We start from the raw sequence: 21,321 nt of genomic DNA, 5'->3' as shown, positions 1-21,321 counted from the left end.
TAACTATTTATTTATTTATTCGGAAAATGCTTTTTTTGTTTGTTTGTTTTTTGTCAACCAGCAGCCTAGACAGGGTTCCAGACTTAACTTTTTCACTTAGGAGTCAATGGCTCAATATGGGAAGTAGTATGCTGCAGCATGCATACTCAGTATTAGATTGTGGAGTACTGGTCTGAAAGCTTGTAACATAGCCAGCTCTTATGTTTTAGTTTTTTTTACTGTACCTGTAACCAGTAGAAAACACAGCTGTGTGGTCTGGTGGTTAATGAAAAGGGTTTGTAACCAGGAAGTTCAGATCCCGGCTCACTCACTGACTCGCTGTGTGACCCTGAGCAAGTCACTTAACCTCCTTGTGCTCCGTCTTTCAGGTGAGACATTGCTGTAAGTGACTCTGCAGCTGATGCATAGTTTACACACCCTAATCTCTGTAAGTTGCATTACTCACCTGGGGCCCTGGTGCATGTGTTTTACTGTGTGTGCTGTGAAGGATGCTATTTGTTTCACACTGATGTCGTGTTCAGTAAACTGGCAGCAATCACTCATGTTTTGCGTGATATTTCTGAGACCTTTTTTTTTTTATCACATGGTTTGGAACCAGTCTTAAGGAATCGAGCTTTCATACTTTCAAACAAATTACAATGCAGTTAATGCTTAAGCGAAAAAAAATTCAACCATAGGTTAATAATGTATCACTGATAAAAGATACGTCCTGTCCAGATGTGTAGTTGAGAGGTTAAACTAAGCACAGGAAAGAGAAAGATTGGGTCTTATTCACCAGTATTACCCTATTTTCCTAGCTAAAAAAAACAAGCTAGCATAAGAAATACTGTAGAAATAACTCGAATGTGTCTGATGCTGACAAATACATTGAAATTAAGAGTGTTTGGCTAGGCCCCGTGCACAACATTGGGTGACATTTACTGTAAAAAGTTGTATTGGCATAAGTCACCCCCCCCCTTTTTGAGACTTCAATGTTAAGAAAACTTTTGTGTGTTTTTAAATTCTTTTTTTTTTTTCCCTACATGCTCAAAACCGATAAATAACGAAAAACATGCAGGTTTAATTTTGAAATAACCCTTGTGTGCAATATTTTATACCATTCATATGTTTACAGTGTTGTTTTTTATTTTTTATATATATAGATATATATATATATATATATATATATATATATATATATATATATATATATATATATATATATATATATATATATATATCAAATAAATTTAAGTGCAGTGTCAAAATAAATAAAAATATAGAGAATATTACTACAGTACTGTAAATTCCAGTAGTAACAGTGGCTTGGTTTACATACACATGAAAATCGAGTCATGACCGTGTGACGTTCTCATGCGAATATCCCGTTCTTCTGGTTTAATCTCACATAATCTCCAGCAGAAAGGCTGTATACAGCGCCATTATTTAATATTGCATTGCAGTTACAATGAACGGAAGACTTGATAAGTGTACTCTGCTTTACCTGCCAGTAATGTATGAGCGCATCTAACTCCAACTCCATGCTGTCCCATACATAACACAATGTTAAATCTATACACTATTAAACACTATTAAATCTACTTCCACAATTTAAAAACTACATTTACATGTATAACGGTACACCTGTGGGCCCTTACATGCCTCATATACATTGCAGACTAAATTTGTTCAAAAATCAGCACAATGAATTGTGACTTGGCTGTAAAGTGTGTTTAACGTTATGTCCGAGTTATTAAGCCCAGTGGCTCAGCTAGTAAAGTTATTGCAGTCTGGAGTGCTAAGCTGAGTCCTGGGTGGAAAATTAATCAGTTTATTAGTCATAGTATTTATTTATTAGTCAATTAGTCATCGCTTCCCAGCAAACACTAGTGGTGATCCCAACAAGTCCTGGTGGAAACTTCCCAGCCAGAGAGAGAGCGAGAGAGAGAGAGAGAATATATACATACACACTGTATATATATGTGTGTCCTTAAACCTGTAGTCAATTATTTCCTTTTTTTGTATTTGATGTGTTGATGCTTTTGTAAATTTATATACAGTACAGATGTATTAATGATTTTGTTGTAAAATCAATAAACAAGAGTTACAAAAAAAAAAAAATAATAAAATTAATCTGCTGTATGCTTCAACGCTGTGTTTCAAGCTTAATAGGAGAGTGTGGGTAGTGTTTCAAGCTCAATAGGAGAGTGTGGGTACCGTGATAAACTTTGAAAACAGACCTATAAAAAAAAAAAAAAAAAAAACTGTTGTACAAATAAACTGTATTTACCTTTTAACGGGCAGTCGCAAATTACAAGAATTTCTAATGTAGAAATCAAAGACCTGACAGCTGAATTTGTAATTAACACTGACCTCAAGTTTATATTCCCTCACAGCTTTCAGTACAGCTGGTGAGATTGACCTGTGCTGGGTGTTCTCTGTCTTCTGTTGTGTGCAGATTTCCTGAAGCGGCCCCTGGAGCAGTATGTGAGGAAGCTGGAGGTGCCGGTGCGGGTGGTGCGGATGGAGCAGCGGTCAGGGTTGATCCGGGCCCGGCTCAAGGGGGCTTCCCTCTCCACCGGCCAGGTCATCACCTTCCTGGACGCTCACTGCGAGTGCACTGTTGGCTGGTTGGAGCCGCTGCTCGCCAGAATCAAACTGGACAGGTATGGGGGACACCTGAGCTGTGTTTCCAATAGGCACACTGATTTACCACTAACATAATGTAACATTATGACTATGAACAATATGCTTTGCATGAGTGAGAGTGTGCAGTTCATCACTCAGGGTCTGTCCTGTTCATTTAAATTGACGTTATTGATCGGTTAAATTGATCTGCACAGAAATCACAACATCTTTTTAAACGGGTACATGGACTGGCAGTGTTTATCTGGAACGCCTGCAGTTTTCTAACTTCCTCTAATTGTATTTCATTTTAATATTAATTTAATGCTCTGAGTCACACACTCAGGTTTTTCCATGTTTATTTATCATGTACTACAAGATTAATAGAATACTTGCAAATTGTTAGGCAGGTTACAAGGCCGCTGTAGACTAGAACACTACAACATGTTAAACTTGGTGTTTTACGTTTCATGTGTTCGTACATCTGTATGTCACACTTAGATTTTTGCATGTTTCTGAAGACGCACTTATCAAGTTGTCATGAAATGTGTTATTTATTTGTTACTTGTCCCCGTGCTGTGCTGTACAACTAAATCTCTGGGTAATAAAGCTGGGGCATCAAGTTCAGGAACATTGTCCCTCTTTAGCAAGCCCCCTGGGATCTATTACATGCAGAGAGCAGATGGTGCTTTGTTATTACACCATTTCGTGAAGGAAGCCAGGTCTAACTGTACAGCCGTCCCATGCCTTGTGTTGCTTTACTGTGAGATGGAGCGTGTCCATCTCCTCCCAGAGCAGGATTCAAACCCAGGACCCTGTGGCTCTGGGACAGCAGGGCTGTCTACTGAGCTAGCAAACAACTTTAATTTCAAAGATCGGTGGTGTCAATTAGAATCCAGTGAAGGAATAACACGAGCACTCAAGGCTGTCGTTTCAGTGCACGCCTCTCCCCAGAGCTCTAATGGCAAGTCCCAGTGATCTCCAAAGCCAATGGTGGAATTATGAAAAAAAACTTTCAGCAACAAAAAAAACAAGTCTTCTCTTTACTTCCTGGAGATCCCAGTTAAATTATGGAATAAAAATTCATTTTTATCTCAGTCAACGTCAGATAATCTGATGGATAAGCATTAATGGGTTTGGTTTTTTTTGTTTTTTTTTCAGGATATCAGTGTTTTTTTTTTTAAATTGTAGATGGGGGTATAGATATATTAGTTTGCCTTTTATAAAATTGTTCATCATAATGTTATCTTTTTACATTTCACACAGATGCCACATTTTTTTTACATGCTTTGTTTTTGTTCACCAAAACACTTTTTTTTTTTTTGTGTTAATTTTATTCATAATGAGCTACAATACCTCATGAAAGTACAGCAAACGATGTTTCTTTGATACTACACAGCAAACAGATCAAGTGTATGCTGTTTTTTTCTAATGAATAATAAGCAGGTACAAACATAAAACATATTCTTGCGTGTTTGTTTGTGAATGAACTGCCCCAGAGACACAAACACACCGCAGCAAGGTTCTCTTAATATCAAAGCTTAGTTGTAACACACTTTATATATATATATATATATATATATATATATATATATATATATATATATATATATATATATATATATATGATTGATATTCCAGATCAGCACTCAAAACAGTTTAATTTGTTTAGTGCATTGAATTACAGTCTTTACTGTTTCTCAAATTCCTTTGTTCAAAAATAGATATTAACCATTACAGCTGATCTCAGAACTGGGTGATATCCTACTTCGTACTGTATCAGAATCTGTGATGTCAGGACTTGAGGAATAACTACTGGGTGCATACAGTGTGCAATAGCATCAGATGTCTGTCTTGATGTTTTGTTTATTGTGTGGTGTCCTCTTAACGCAGAGTGTTAATGGTAGAGAGATTACTGTCATAACATGTTATTTTAGTGGTGAATGAGTGAACGAAAGTTCAACGTCACAATCTGTCTTCATCTCACCTGCAGTTTGAGTCTGAAAATTTGTTTAATTGATAAAACGCATGCTTTCCACATTAAAAATGAACATTACACAGTAGCTCTGTGCATGGTGACATGTGTAGCCGGACCTCGGGATTGTTCTTGTCCACATTGTTCACAGTGTTTCCATGACAATAACTGTTTTGTTTGTGATTGGAATTACAAGGTCAAGGGTGTGTTTACAGGATTGGTTATGGTTGTGACTGACTGGCTTGTAATGTGAAGTGTAGTTACCATAGTAGCGCAGCATGAATCGATCAGTCGGATGGATCGCTCCACAGAAATCAGAGTACATCACAGAGTCATTGGTGTTGATTAGGCAAATGTACCATTCTAGGCGAGTCAAGGCAAGAAACAGCAGCTTAGATTTGTGATGATTTGTGCTTTTCTTAGACCTGTGGAGAATAGCAGTCCACACAAATCCAAATAGCTGTTTCTTCACTTGTTTCACTTTTAAATTAGCCCAGTCAACACCAATGACCTGCGTCTGATTTCAGTGGGGAGTTCGGTCTGAATAATCAAATCAGTTCATGTAGCTCTAGTCTATGGATACCTTCTTTTTGTTCCTAAATATACTTTGAAGCAGAGTGAGTGCGATTCATTGTGTCTGGAGAAATCACAGCAGTGTTGTCCACAGTGCGTCTCTCTGCTCTCAGCTTGTTTTGTTTCTAATGCATCAGATAATTGAACCTCAGGGCCTAATTGTGAGTCTAGGCTGTTAGGCACCATGCCTGGAATAGTGAGGCTGGCAGGGCAAAATCAATCACCTGTCATAAACTCATTTGGTGCCATTTATTCCCATTTGTTACCAACTGACATTTCGGACTGAACTCTGTGCTAAGAAAATCATTACTCATTTCCCGAGAACTTAAAAAGGTCAGTGAAAACCTTCATGTCAAATTGTGCTATCGTTTCTAAAGGGCATATTTATATTTTTATTCAAAATATTTATACGTAACTTTAAACATTCTCGTTTATTTTAAGGCGAAAGTCACCTTACTTAGCATACCATAAAACTTCAATTAAATGCCTCAGGCGTTTATTTACAGTATTTGTCAGCAGACCCTGTGCTTATTGGAAACTGGCGATTATTTGAGCCCAGCGTTTATATTACATCACTAGCTTCCATGCTTTATGCGGTCATTGAGAAGCCGCCAACACACAACCTTGCAGCAACATTGTAACTCAATTTAAACAGTGGGAATTAAGTATCAGTTTTGTTTTATAACAAAATTATATTGTGTTGTACACCCTCAAGTATAAAGTGAAAATATTATTACAGTCTTTTTATATGTACTGGTTAACAAGGATAAGGTATGCAAAACGTTGGAAAATGAACAAGCAGAAGTATGAATTTGTATTTAAAAACGGAACAACAACAACAGTTAAATCCACTAAGACAGCCCTATAGATTTCAGAACACAGGCGTGTAGGCTACGCTTACAGCACAATAATAATAATATTAATAATACAAACTTTTTTTTAAAAATGAACAATAAAAGCAATGTCAATCCGTATTTTATGTGCATGTAATGGGATAGCTGTGAAACTCCTGTGTTTTGAATTGTATGCGTGAGCAGTGGAAAGACCAGAATGAATACAGACTTCATTGCCAGCATATCAGTTTCCCTAAAGGCAGTACTATCAATGTGACACTTCACCTGCAGAGGAAAGCACAAGACCTGTAAAGCTTCTGAGTCACAAAGCAAAAGTCCACCAATGCAGACGGCTACAGGTTGAGCATGAAACCAATAAAAGTCTATAGTCGGTGGCAATGACCTTTGAATACACTGGAACTTGGTTTTCATTCCACAATGCTGTAGCATTAATAACTGTATGTCAGCCTCTTATGTATTACAAAGGAATTTGGCAGGCATTTAACATGTAATGGACATAAGATCCAAAGATTGCAGATAGGAGATAGTATCGAATGTCATGTCATGTTTCCTTTGAAGTACGAAATGTAACCATTACCTCATGGGTATTAATCCTTTGATACCGTCTAACCTGAATAGATATTCCAATGCTGCATGTAGTGCCAGTGACGCAGTCGCGCCCACCCCCAAGGGCATAGAGAGACTGCTGACACTCAAAACATCATTTTTTCTTTCACTGCCTGAGAGATCTATGAACATATAAGTGACACACAGTCTTGTATCTGATTATTCGCTTGTGTTTATCACCTATTACTATTTGTTTTAATAAAAATTCCTTCACGTATTGTGCACTCAGCCATGGTTGTTCATTAGTCCCTCAGCGGCCTTGTGGTCCGTGCAAAGTCAGCAGCTCTGCTGCTCCTGCCCCAGGATCGAATGCCTTAAGCCGGCATTGGTGCTGTCTCGTAAGCTGCTAGTTTCGGTTGAAGTGTAAAAGAAAAAAAAAAAAGCTGCTTTTTATTATTAAAAATATATTAAAATAACGGTAACTGTTTGATTACTGTTTTGTATGTTTTCTCTATTGTATTTTCTCTCTTTTTTCCACAGAAGTACTAACACGGCTGCTGGGCTTAGCTTTCCGTTGTTTGACAGAGACGTGTGCTCTGGGTCAAGCTTCTTGCAGCTTTCCCCACAGTGTCTCTACCACATTAAGATATGCTTGCAGAGTTAGTGTGAAGACTGTTAGGCAGTAGGCTTTCCTTGGGTTTCGATCTGTTGGTTAGCCAAAAAGTGTTACAGATGGGCATCCCTATCTCTCTCCTGTGGTAGTTGTAGCTCCCGTTCCCACTGGTACTTTGTACAACAAACAAGGTTACCCTTACGATTCACTAGCAGTTGCTGGGCTCAGCTCTGCTTCAGGTCTGATTGCTCGCCGTCCTTCCCGCAGTGTTTCTTTGCTGCTCTGGTCTCTGCTGGCAGAACCATTACGAAGGCTGTCACTGCTTGACAGCAGGCTTTGACGTCCAGTCTTAGGGCTGTGTTGTGTTAAGCCAGAAGCTATACAGGTGGGCATCCATGCATATTGCTGCTTCTGTAACTGCAGGCCACTGATCTACCACTGTGATTAGTGAACGAGGTTACTGTAACAGTAGTGGACTGTGCTCTGCTCCGTACTTGTACCATGCATTGTACCGTGTACTGTTTTTTTTGAGGTGCATTCATCCTGGGGTCACCCAGCTACATCACCTGCTTGCTTGGGAATGCTGTACAGCCTGCGTGAGGCAGAAAAACTTGGCTTGGTTGATTTTCCACCAGTAGATGGGGTTCGCATCATTGGGGTTCCAGCAGCCTTAGAGACTGGCACAGCTGGCTCCTGCTAAAGCTAGAGGGGGTTCTCAAAACCAAACCGCGACTGCGCAAAGGGGGAACTTCAGTAAGTTCCGCCATCAAAGGCAAAGGCAAAAGCCTCCGGCTAAGACTCCGACAAAGCAACAGCCCTAGCAGTTTGCTGCCACAGTCCCAGGGCCCCTTTTCCGGGAGTCACCTGGAGTACTGGCTTCCATGCATCTCGGACACCTGGGTGCTCAATACTCTACAGACCGGCTGTTCTCTGCAATTCAAACATGGTCCTCCTCCATTTCGGGACATGACTACAATATTATTCATGGATCCATGAGACACAGTGATATTGTCTCCAGAGGTGAAGAAGGCTATTTGCATAGTTCATCCTCTTAACTTGGAAGAAGGTTTTTACTCCAGGTACTTCCTGGTGGCCTCAGACCAATCCTCGATCTCGACAGGTCAACCCATATCTGAGTCGACAGAGGTTCAAAATGTTAACTACGCAGCAGTTGTTGCAGTCAATAAGGCCAGGCGATTGGTTCACTACAGTGGACTTAAAAGACGCTTAGTTTCACATCCCGATAAAATTAGGGCACAAGAAGTACCTTTCATGGCTTTCCAAGGGACAGCGTACGAGTTTCAGGTTTTACTGTTCTGCCTTTCTTTAGCCCCCTGTTCCTTTTCAGTGGGGCTGTTCTGGCCCCATTAAGACTCATGGTCATCAGAGTACTCAATTACCTGGATGATTGGCTCATTTGTGCTCAATCTAGCTGTGGGTACTATTGTAGGCAGTTAATATATTAAAAGCAATAAATTAACGGACCTCCAAAAGCTGTGTCCTATTATAATGTACAAACCCGTTTTTAATATTGCTCTCTGAAAACGATGGCGGATTTACACATTACAACAAGCAGAAAATAGACCACATTCCAGACTGTTCAAAGTTCATAAATTGTGTTTGTTCAACATAAGCAAATGATTAAATACTGGGAATCTCTTCTTAGAAAGATGGTATTTATTAAGCATGCAACCAAAATAAGTTTGAAAATCACACAAAACAGTTACACAATTAATGTCACATTAAAAGCATTACAATGATAACTAAGGTTTAAAACAACAATTCACCAAAGGAATACTAGTGCATACTGACACAACAAGGGCTCACACAATACCCGAATAGATATTTAAGAGTATTGTTACCTAGCCTGAAAAGTAGTCACTTTCGGCGTTTCGTTACCTTGTGTTGCTCCGAGTGTCAGGGCTCCCAACCTTGATGGATAAATCACAGGTCTGGGGCGGCTATCAAAGGTCTGGGGCAGCTATGAGCTGGGCTAAAGCAGGAGTTTTATACTTTTCAAACAAAGAGATTTATTTGAATTTCCCACTGCATGCTCAGATTGGCTATTTTGTAGCGCATAGGCTTGCAGTCTTGACTGATTGCTCCCCCCCTTCCTCTGTCTGATTATCATAATCTGGAAAGGGGAAACTTTAAAATGTGCATACCTTTTGCTAAATAATTCAGATTTTATTCTGAATTCTCGTTATTTGTACCATAAGAAATTACATTTCTTTAGACACCAAACATGTCTGGTTGTGACTTTGGTTAGACATTGCAAACAGTTTAATTCCCTTAGGGATTTATTACCTGGGTTATTCTATACTTGTTAGGCAATTTAAGAATAAAAACGCTTGCATCTTGTACTCATAGTGGTATTAAATCAATATGATGTGAAATTTGTATTAAATCTTTTAAGCTATTTTTCTCTCTTTTTCAGACTCCTATGCTAAACCACCTCTCTCTCACTAGACGGGTTAATTAAATCACAGACACTGGTTTGATTAGCCTTTTGTTTCCTGAGTGCCTGGTGCATTCAAGGTGTTAGGTTGATTGTTATCTCTAGGCAAAGCTAGACAAATTAGATTAAAGTTCATTTAATGTAGATTCCTGATAATATAATATCATAAGAACATAACATAAGAAAGTCCATGACATTTTGCAATATATTTCTGATGACAATGTCTATAGAACCTACATAACTCAGGGAGGAGTTCACACAAAACTGGTCACAGACTACATGCTTCGATTAGGTCTGTCAGTGAACTATGCAAAGAGCCAGCTCACATTTTCGCAGCCAGCCTCCTATTTAGGATGCTTCTGGATTCCAAGACCATATTGTCCACTCTGTCAGTGGACAAAGTGCAGAGAATAGCCACTTCAGTGAACAGAGTGCAGAGAATAGCCGCTTGTCTGAAGCTTTCTCAGTCCAACATAAGGCTCACAATAGTGAAGTTTCAGTGGCTGCTAGGCTATGATAGCAGCAGTTTCCCAGACCTTCCGTTTGGGTCTTCTGCACATGCGCCCTCTCCAAGGCTGGTTCAACAGTAGGGTTTTTCAGCGTGCATTGAACCGCAACCATCTGCTGACAGTGTCTTGGCACTGTCTGCAGGCTCTGTTCTGGTGGACACAGTCTGCTGACCTACGCTTAGGCGTAGCACTGGGCAGCGTTACCATAAGAGAGGTTGTCAGCACAGATGCGTCCAGCCTCGGCTGGTGTGCCGTGAGGAACGGCAGGGGCATGCAAGGAGTAAGGAGCGCGCAGGAACTGCAGGCAGTGTTTCTAGTCTTGAATTTTTTTTTTTTTTTACAAGAGGTTTAGGGCAGACGTGCTTGTCCGGACAGACAACACTACTGTGGTGGCATACATAAACCACCAGGGTGGTCTCAGGTCCCTCTGTCTCCACCAGGTTCCCCGCAAGTTGCAATTTTTACAGGACCTTTTCAATGAGGGGAAATTCCCTTCTACATTGAAGGTCTGTTTGGCAGCCATTTCGGCTTTTCATATTAAGATTGATTCAGTCTCCCCTAATTATAATTTACTGGCAGGGCAATTTTTAACGGGTGCTAAGCGGCTTTGGCCCCCTATGAAGGACATTGTCCCTCGTTGGAGGCTTAGTGTGGTGCTGGAAGCGCTTATGAAGCCTCCCTTTGAGCCCCTGCATTCAACGGAGCTGAAATATTTATCAATGAAAGCGGCTTTCTTGCTCACTATTACATCTGCTAAGCAGGTGCATGAGATGCAAACTTTTTCAGTTGCAAAAGCCTGCTTAATTAGCCAGGGTGGAAGTTACACTTCGCACTAATCCTGTTTTTTTTTTTTGCCAAAAACCATTTCGGCGTTCCACATGAATCAGGCGGTAGAGCTTGAGGCTTTTCATCCACCTCCTTTCCAGTCTGATAGAGTGGCAGCTCCATATGCTTTGCCTGGTGCAGGCACTAGCGGATTATGTGGACAAAACCAAAAGTTGGAGGCAGTCTGAGCAGTTTTTTTTTTATCTGTTATGGGGCTAATTCCCATAGGAAAGCTCTGTGTAAACATAGGCTATCAAGATGGATCACAGATACAGTTCAGGCTGCATATGAACAAGCCAACTTGTACCCTCCAGAGAAGCTTGCTGCCCATTCTACCACGGGCATGGCAACCTCATGGTCTTTATTCCAGGGTGCAACTGTCAGCAACATTTGTGATGCAGCGGTGTGGGCTACGCTCCACACTTTTACACGGTTCTATCGGCTGAATGTCGTGGATCCACAAAGCCCTGGGTTTGGAACAAGAGTGTTAAGGGCGGCCTCGAACTTGACCCTTGCAGCATAAATGTTTTAGCCCTGTTACTTGTACTGGGTTCCTCATGGTAATGCGCAAGGCTGTCTTGGCCGAGCCTTGTAGCTTTTCATTTGGTATGCAGTTTTCCTTGCGACAGGTTTGGTATGTTTATCCATGAGGTAATGGTTACATTTCGTACTTGAAAGGGAATGTTAGTTTATTATCATAACCCTGGTTCCCTGAAATGTAACCATTAACCTTCAAGGTCTTATTGCAGCAGTCTTAAGAAAAAAATGATGATGTTTTGAGTGTTGGCAGTCTCTCTTTTATGCCCTCGGGGGCGGTCGCGACTGTGTCACTGGTGTTGTGTGCAGCTTTGGAATATCTGTTCTGGTTAGATTGTATCAGTGATAAGAGAATTCCTGAGACTATGCTACAGTCAGGAGAGCACAGGTTTGTGTCCTGGCCATATGACTTTTCCAGTCTTTGCTTGGGATTCCACAGGGAGCATTGCATTTACTTTTGCCCTCCCATCTGTTAGTGAACCAAAAAAAAGTACCAACTGTTTGTTCTCATGAACTAAAGCAAACCCTACTGGTCAGGAACCCAGTGAACTCAAGCAAACGCCTGCAGGTGTAGCCTTTGTTCTCAGTGGTCCAGTAGTAAGTGATTAAAGAGCTGAAATATGTTCTTTTGCCTGTAGATGTACCCAGAACAAAGAAAAGAAACAGCTATTTACCATCTTTATTTTTATTTTTGGTATGTTCTCAATGTGATCCTAAATGACAGAATTGCATTACAATACCTTCTGGTATTTTGTTACTAATTTCTTATTGGTTCTGTTTTTTATTGATTTTTCTTATTTTAATCTAACCACACATTGTGGTGTCTGCATGTTTTAGGGCCTAATGCAGCAAGGTAACATCACCTAAAGCCAAGTTTTTTATTGCTAGAGCAGTCTTTTGTCAAAATCCTTTTCCTGGTGTTGCCAGATTCAGTTGCACATTTTTGCTTCAGAATCTCATTTTATTTCTTTGTTCGCCTTGTCTATGTATGATGTTTGAAGTCATTTTGAGTGGGTTATTATATGGAGGTCTCATTTCTCTCTGCCTGCTCCTTTCTGTGAGCTTGTCAGGAAAATTGTAACTGCCGTGGACTGAACACACTTCCCCATTCCATTCAAATCATGTCAAATGACAAGTAGCGTGGGTAGAAGACAAGCAAGTTTACAGTCTGGTAAAGAATGATAGGGAGAAATATAACTCGGTACTGGAGCAACGGAACGCAGAACCGTGAACATAACACAGAGACAAGAAAATGCATAAACAAATACATACAATGACTTGGAAGCTATTCCTCGCACATATTTAATACAATTTAGATATCGCTCATCTTTCCTGATACAGAATAATCAATTACAATGTCAAATCCTTGTAAATTCTGTCTGATTTTATTTATTTATTTTCTTCCTTGGAGTAATTGTTAACCGTCTTTTTAACATGTCTAAATGTAATAAATACAGTGGAATTCTATTTCTTGTTTTACAGTATTCTGCTTGATTCTTTTTAGCACTATTTTATTTTGAATTAAGAAGGTGCTTTTAATATCTCAGGGGAATGCTTCTCAAGGTGCAAGGTTCACCCCAACACGGCTCAGGCCTGTGTTCTTGTTTTGCAGTTGTGGGAATTATTTGTCTTATTTTCAAGCTTGGTTACACTAAATAGACACTTCACTGAAGGTTATTGAAATCCTGAGGTCTGATTAGATCCTCAGTTCAGGAGCTGTTCTCAATTTGCTGCAACAAACACCTACTTTTGTCAGTCTGCCACCTCACAATCTTATCCTCTGTGACCTTTCAACTAATCACTTGGTTGATAAGAAAATCCAGGAATTTCCTCCCCACATCTTTAGGGGTGTTTTGACCCCACTGGCCACGCAAAAGGGCATGAAGTATCAGCTCAGTGAGCGTCTATAGCATCTAGAGTGTCTAAAGCAGCAGTCTCTTGAGGTAATGCCTGTATAACGGAGATTGTATTGTGTCCCTATAGGCAAACGACTGCAGCCTTTTCCCTGTATCCCTGTCATTTTGGTGGTATGTTTTGGAGAGCTGAGGGACTAGAGCCGTTTGTTTTCATATCGGGTTGCAGTGGCAACAATGGAAACAGCTGGCAGGCATGGGAACATGAATCTGGAAATATCTGGAGATCGGATGTACTTAAAACAGTAAAACTATGAGTGGGTACTGACATTGGAGCAAGCAAGCCAGTCACAACTGCTTAGCACTGTAGATTGAAGAACACTGAACGCTTACAGAGAACATTGTAGTAATGCTTCTCAATAATTGAAAACCACCTGTAATGTCCAGTACATTGCTCTAAACAATTTAAAGGATATGTGGAGGTGGAGAGATGTTGTAAATGGCATTGTTAAATCTCCAGAAGGGTGGTGGGGATTACTTCACTGCAGGATTTTTTTCATTTTTAAAGCTGCTGCATCAACTGCATTACAAAAACAAACTGCAGCCTTATGCAACATTGAGGTTTGCTTTGGATGCAAAGCAGTCATCACTGTGACCTGTACAGACATGCTGGTTTTAGCTCCTTAGAGACTAGAGCTCAGTTGCATAAAACACCCAATCCATAACTATAAAACACTCAATAGTGCTTATATATATATATATATATATATATAAATATATATATATATAATATATATAGAATAAGATCTTCTGTATACTGTAAATGTGTATCCTAATATTATTTCACAGTACTGACAATATGCAAAAACATTTTTTATAAAATTATATTCTACATAGGGTTGATGCAAGGCTTTGTGACCTACTACTTCATGGTAGTTGATACCTACTGTCTGTTATTGGCATATTTATATCTTTTTATAATAGCCTTATGTGTCATTCACAAGGTGGGAGGCATATTATATAAGAATGACCTGGAAACCTCACTGCCCCCAATCTTATCATGTCCTCACACTGACCCTTTATAAGGATTTCAGCACATCACTGAATTCAATTAAAAAAAAAAATACACAAACTCATACCTTCTGTTTCTCTTTCTGGCCTTGGCTGTCCCCATTGAACAAGAGGTAACCCGACTGATCACAGATAATATCCAACCATTGCTACATTTCACCACAAAGTGCCCTCTTCAGCTGAGTAAAACCTGTGTAGGCTTACTATATGCTGTGCCATTGAATTAACCTGCACTTAAATAGCTTGCGCTTGCTAGAAAACATGTCTTGAGTTTTACATTATGTGTATCTGTGTAAACCTGTATAACCCTATGAAATGTTCTTTATATGCTTGCCCAGCCCGGTACAGTTTAACTGTTTCCGCTCACATTGTAAAAAGCATGACAGTCCAGAAAGTACTGAGGACTGCATGATGTACATACGAAAAAAGCTCCCAAAAACGATTATGTGGTGCTTCTAAATGGTAGCAATACAGTACCTCCAGTATGTAAAATAGAGATGTTCAGATGCTTTTATTGTTACATCGGGTACGTTATATAAAATAATTGCAGTCATTTGTTTATTTGTTCTATTTTAGGGGTGGTTAGTATTGTTCCAAAGTCTTGGATGTTCTGAAGGCTATGTTAGGGAGAAAGCAGTTCACATATAAACACCTAACCCTAACAACACCTGTGCCCTGTGATTTGACCAAGCTGTCAGTGAACCGCATTGGAATGTTTTGGTTTTTTTTGTATTTGTTATGCTAGCGGGGCCCAGTTGACGGTTTCATAAGCTTCACTTGTACTATGCGAGTTCCACTCTAGGCTATTTATTTTCTAACTCTAACCCTTTTGATTATTAGATCTTATTTTGCTCCATTTATCAAGCTTTCTCAGCAAGCAGGTCCTCGTAGCTACAGGTACATTTCTGCAGTACTGCTTAAAACATTATGAGGGAATTCAAGCGTTTAGTAGAACCCACTCCTGACGCAGGCGTTCTATTTTGTGTCCCCACCCCAAATCCCCCCCCACAGGAGGACGGTGGTGTGCCCCATTATCGATGTGATCAGTGATGACACCTTTGAGTACATGGCAGGCTCAGACATGACATATGGAGGATTTAACTGGAAGCTGAATTTCCGCTGGTATCCCGTGCCTCAGAGAGAAATGGACAGAAGGAAAGGAGACCGGACCCTGCCTGTAAGGTAAAGAGACAATCACTATGGTCTCAGCTTCCCTACACTAAGAGAGCTGTGCAGATAGAACTGTGGATGGAAGGACAGTGTTTTGTGGTTTGAAGGTAGACAAAATTAATATTCTGGGTACAGTCAAATTGTACTTATGAAGACACTAGCAAAAACGCCTGTCTACATGACTTGTATTTTAGATTTTAAAGTTATGGAGAAGAATATTAATATATGATAAATATCACTGTTGGTCTCTGATCATCAATTCTAAGTAAGCAGTGTCACTATCCCACTAGTAGATGACCTGTAAATTTAGAATCTTAGAACTTAGGACATCCTGGAAACTAAATGCAGCTTGGACACATTTTTCCTACCCCAAAAAACGTAAATTACGCAACTCTTCACAGCTAGAAGTGAGATTCCAGCAGGTCTTTTCTGTCTAAACATCTTCCAATAACTAAGTGCTAAACCTCCTAAACATCCCTCGTAGTCACTATATTCCTAAAGTGCTTTTCTACTGAGACAGTCATCACCATTAGACTTCCTTTATGGGATTTGTTTCAGGGAATGGAATAACCAAGTCCTCAGTACACACTGTACCTTTCAAAAAAGGATCAGGGAGGAAAGCAAATGCAAAACTCATTGTTGTTTGATCTGTAGCACTCAACATCCATTTAGGTATGCAAGTGTCTTCTCCTCTTTAACTCTCATTATGCTTGTAACCTGTATTATTAAATAGGATGAAAATATATATGGGGTGGGGGTAACAGAAAAATAATAACTACAAAAATGTTCCTGTGCTTTGCAGAATTGCTATATTTTTGCAGTGTCACTTAGCAGCACAGGTTTATCAGATGCAAAGCAATTCTGCAATTGTCCTGGGAATCTGCCAGGTCTGTAGGCTTTGCTCCCTGAAGATCTTTGTTTAAAGCCAAGAGCCTGTTTGTTTTATCCCTCTCTGCAGAAGACCAAGTGGAAAATCTATCTGCTGATAAAAATTAATCGCTGTGTGTCTATGGTGCAGAGATAAGGGGCTGCTATTTCCAGATGGCTCATCCACCCTTAATGATGCACATAAATTATGTTTGAGTGCAGATGTTTAACAGGGACAAAGAATAATTCTACTTTGAATACACCAAAACATTGCCATTTTATAACCATATAACTTTTAATAGATTTGCTGCCGTACAGCTCATCACTAAATGCTTCCAACCCACTTCAGAAAACCAGCCTTAGGAGAATGTTCATCTAAAATGCCCCTTTTTATACAGTACAATGCAACTTAATTTTATATAGCTCTTTTCATGCAAACCATCCCAGGGCGCTTTACAATAAAAACAAAAACATATAAAGAAAAGCCAGTGGCCAAACAATTCAGCTAACAAATAAGCTAACTCACAAATGTTTTTAAAATTAATTTGATTTAAAAGTTTCAGCTGTGCCAGCACTCCTGATATGGGATAGAGTTCCAAAAGCAGGGAGCATAACAACTAAAGTCCCCTGCCTCTTCTGGTTGCTCCTAGAAGTTGGCTGAAATCAGAAGTCCAGCATTTGCTGATCTCCAGGTACATCTGGGGGCATAAGGTACCAGCAAATATGAAGGCCCTAAGCCTGGTATTAGGTCATGTGACATTTGAGGTTACAGCTGCATAGAAACAGCTACTGTTTATGTTTGGTACACAGCTGTATTATTTTATTGTCTTAAATAAGTTAATTTACCGGTGTTGTCCATTAAAAAAATTGTCTGTTCACTTCTGTAAGCTTTAACGTACAGTAATTAGTACATAGTTGTAGTCTATAATTCTCTCATTAAAGTTCCATTATAGATGGTGTCTAGTAGAAATTACATTTTCACTGCCACATTGGTGTTAACCTCTGGACATACAGTAACAATGATACAGATCTTTTTCACATCTTCATATTCATGTTTACAAACCATTTGGTCTGATATGACATACCCCTTAGATAATGCTACCAAGGATTTTTTTGCTCAACTCCCATTCCTAGTTTTATATACATGCTGAGGTGATAATGGGCCATTTTGTGTGAGTTCAGAGTTGCTGGATTATTACACTGCGGTTCGATGCAACAGTTATGATGGTGACCAAATGTGTGCAAGTACTGTTGTGTAAAAAAAAAAAAAGGTTAAAATGAACAGTTGCATTAAAAAAATGTAGCACAGTGAAAAACTAAACTAGACGTGCATTAACAAAATGCCCTGAAAACTTACCATAAAGAAAACAACTTAAATAATGCAATAAGCACAGTAATTTACCACAATAAAAAACAGTCATGAAAAAGAAATTGGAGAACATAAAAAAGTACAACCAGATATAATAAAAGTGCTCACGGCTATAATGTTCTACCACCCGGCTGTACAGAAATCCTGGGGAGAACTCTGTGTGTGTGTGTGTCTATGTGTTATATATATATATAAAAGATAATGTTGTGTTAAGGCAGCCTGGACCCTGTTGTCTAAGTAATCAGAGAAATGGGTCTTGTCTGATGGAACAAAACCACTGAGATTTCTAGGAGGAGCATGTGAACTACTAGGTCATATGCTTTAAGGTCTAACAAACATCTCCAACTCATTGCCCCTTATTCATATTTCTATCCAAATCATAAGTCAATATCAACAACAATGGTGTTTATCATTCAGTAGATAAGTACATTATTAATTAATTACTTGAGTGTGAACTATTCTTTCCAATATTTATGAAAGTGCTGGGAGTATGTGTACAGAGTATAAAGCCAATATCTTGATGCGATAGGTTTTTATCATCATAAAAGTGAAGGGTGCTGTTAGATTTTTCCCAAGACTGATTAATTTGCCAGCCTAAAATGTGTTTTTGAGATATTGGTAGTAGTAGATGCGGAGGCAATTGATTTGAAAACTCAAACATGCTACATATTAAACAAAGACAGTGCCAAGTAAGTAATAATTTTACTAAAAATAATAAATATAAAAAATAATATTAATAATATTTTTGTAATAATCAGATGACTGAGGCTTCTATTAAATTCCACATAATGCTAGGGTTGCCACCTGTCCTTGATTTCGCTGGATCAACCCGGTTTCCCGAATTCAATATGCCTTCCAAAGACACTAAATATCAGTACCGTAAATTAAGCACAAGTTAGATAAATCAAGAAACAATATTACTGCAATAGATTCACACTTTTAATTGGTTGTCAATACTATAGTATAAACACTACCAATGTTTACTATAAGATGAATATAGGATTTCCAAAGAAACCCCCCTTCCATACAGAGGTCCCTTTTCCCTTTTCTTTTTTTTTTTTTTTTTTTTTTAATTGAACCTCAGGAGGTGACAACCCTACATAATGCATAATATAGAAAACATGTCAGACCCACTCACATATATAAGTGGAATCTCTGCAGAAAGTTATGTGGCTGGTTGCACACAATAGCACAGAAGTATTAAGTTTTATAACACTTCATGGTAAATATCACTTATCTAGTGCATTAGCTGGAGTCTATTTGGTTCATTTCTGCAACTTAAGAGGCACAGGTTGTTTTTTTGCAGCTGTTCGCTTGGTTGCATATTCTATTTTTATTAATTTATTTTATTTAGTAGTCGCCAATTGTTTTTTCTCCCAGTTTAGAATAGCCAATTATTTTTAGTCTCAGCTCACCGCTACCACCCCTACACTGACTCAGGAGGGCGAAGACAAACACACGCTGTCCTCCGAAGCATGTGCCATCAGCCGACTGCTTCTTTTCACACTGCAGACCCACCATGCAGCCACCTCAGAGCTATGGCGTCGGAGGACAACGCAGCTCCGGGCAGCTTACAAGCAGGCCCGCAAGTGCCCGGCCAGACTACAGGAGTCACTGATGCGCAGTGAGCCGAGGACACCCTGGCCGACTCGAAGCACCCTTCTCTAGACGCTAGGTGGGGTTATTGGTGTTTCGACTACGAGGGAAGTCCATACTGATCTATTCCATTTGATTGCAGGACCCCTACTATGGCAGGAGGCCTTTTCTCCATAGACAGGGACTACTTCCAGGAAATCGGGACCTACGATGCAGGCATGGACATCTGGGGAGGAGAGAACCTGGAAATCTCCTTCAGAGTGAGTAGGAGTTGCAGGATAGCTTCCCCAACCAAGTTTTGTAAAATGCTTGAACAAAGATGAATAAAAACATATTAAAAGTGCCATTATTACAGAGGCACAGCAGGAACATAAACAGTGTATTTGCTTGGCAGTCAAAAGGTTATAGGAGTGATATATTTAAAGGTTTTTAGGACCTGAAGTGTGGAATAAAAATAATTGGTTTTAAATTGTATTTACAGTATGTTATCTGCCAACAGTCAGTAAGTTTTATTCATTTTTTTATTTCAATTTAACTTTTGTACCTATTCCGTCCTCTTCAGACATGCATCCTGTAATGTACAGTATACTTAGTGCTCTTCATTTTTGTTTATTTTTACCCCTTTTTTTGAGCCGACTCCATTCAGTTAAACTCCTGGAAAAGTGACGATTGTGAAACAAGTTCACTTTAGTTTTTTTTCCCATAACAAAAGACAGCTACTTATTTTTAATTTCAATGGAATGCGAGTGAAGTTAAATTTGATTGAATTCAATCATAATTAAGAGGAAACTATCATTTGCAAAACAAGTTATCAAATTTTAGTCATTAAGATTTTAAATCTGAGAAAAGCAATTTAACTGAACTTGATTTTTGTGTCTGGTTTGAATTAAAAATAAGGAACTGACTTTTTTTACATTCAGTGATACACAATCATAGTTGTCATTTTTTCGCACTGCGGATCCACAGCGAGGCCACCAGACCTATAGTGCTGGAGGCTCCACTGCAGAGCCACAGTGCCCTATTGGCCACAGGGGTCGCTGATTCTCGGTGAGCCATCGATTCCCTGTCGACCGAACCACTCCCTATCCGGGCGGCATTTGGCCATTTGTGTGCCACTCACGGTTGGCTGTAAGATAGCCTAGACTTGAACCTGCGATCCTCAGGGTGTAGGGCACACTCCACGTGGAGCGCCTTTACTGGATACGCCACTCGGGAGTACTACTTGTCATATTCTGATGAGACGTGGTGCAGACATTCTTTAGCTTGAGTTATTGCGGTTATCAGAATCTGGGGAAATACGCAAGTGTCTGCAAAGTCTGAGATTAAACTTGGTCTTCAGCACAAAATATTGAGAGTGTTAGATCCTGGGCATGTAAGGAGCTGTCTGTTTGTCTGTATCTAGGCTAATTTGGGGGCTGGATTTAAAAGTCCTCCTGTCCTTGATAGAAGATTGGCACATTATCCCCACTCTCAGCTCCTAGTGGGGATGCTCTCTTAGCACATGGCAGATGTCTTGAAGCACAGTCAGTCCTGCCCCATATACAGTATTACCACAAAGGGGATTGCTCCTGGAGCCAAGAATAATACCCATACACTATTGTTTTGGGCTGAAAGGTAATCTATGCATGTTAACCTAATGTGCAGAGAGAGATTATGTAGGCTTTATTGACTTAGTGTTTTACTGTTGATCTTTGGGCATATTTTATTCAATCCTACAGACAAAGGAACCTCTCTGTGTCATTAGTATCGGATGTTTTTCAATATATGAGTGAAACAATTTCTTCTACAAAGCTCAGTGGGCCATTTTTTTTTTTTAGATTAAGAATAGAACCCAAGCTCAAATAAGCTCAGCTGAGCCATTTCTTGTAAAGGTGCAGTAACATTTGCTCCTGTAAACGAAT

General features: G+C 39.5%; 1 protein-coding gene across 7 annotated transcripts in view; it reads left to right on the top strand.

The window, feature by feature from the left end:
• Window positions 1-21,321, top strand: part of LOC121312955 (polypeptide N-acetylgalactosaminyltransferase 1) — a 207,168-nt gene that overhangs the window by 162,758 nt on the left and 23,089 nt on the right. For all 7 annotated transcript variants that reach the window (XM_041244968.1, XM_041244966.1, XM_041244965.1 and 4 more), the window contains 3 exons: window positions 2,438-2,645; window positions 15,430-15,600; window positions 19,563-19,680. In XM_041244968.1, the coding sequence (XP_041100902.1) occupies window positions 2,438-2,645; window positions 15,430-15,600; window positions 19,563-19,680 (497 nt within the window). The remainder of the gene's footprint in view (window positions 1-2,437; window positions 2,646-15,429; window positions 15,601-19,562; window positions 19,681-21,321) is intronic.

This window comes from Polyodon spathula, chromosome 3 (assembly GCF_017654505.1).
Source record: "Polyodon spathula isolate WHYD16114869_AA chromosome 3, ASM1765450v1, whole genome shotgun sequence".
Classification (NCBI taxonomy): Eukaryota; Metazoa; Chordata; class Actinopteri; order Acipenseriformes; family Polyodontidae; genus Polyodon; species Polyodon spathula.
Note: the sequence above shows the minus strand (reverse complement) of the source record. Positions and strands in the feature narration are given on the sequence as shown.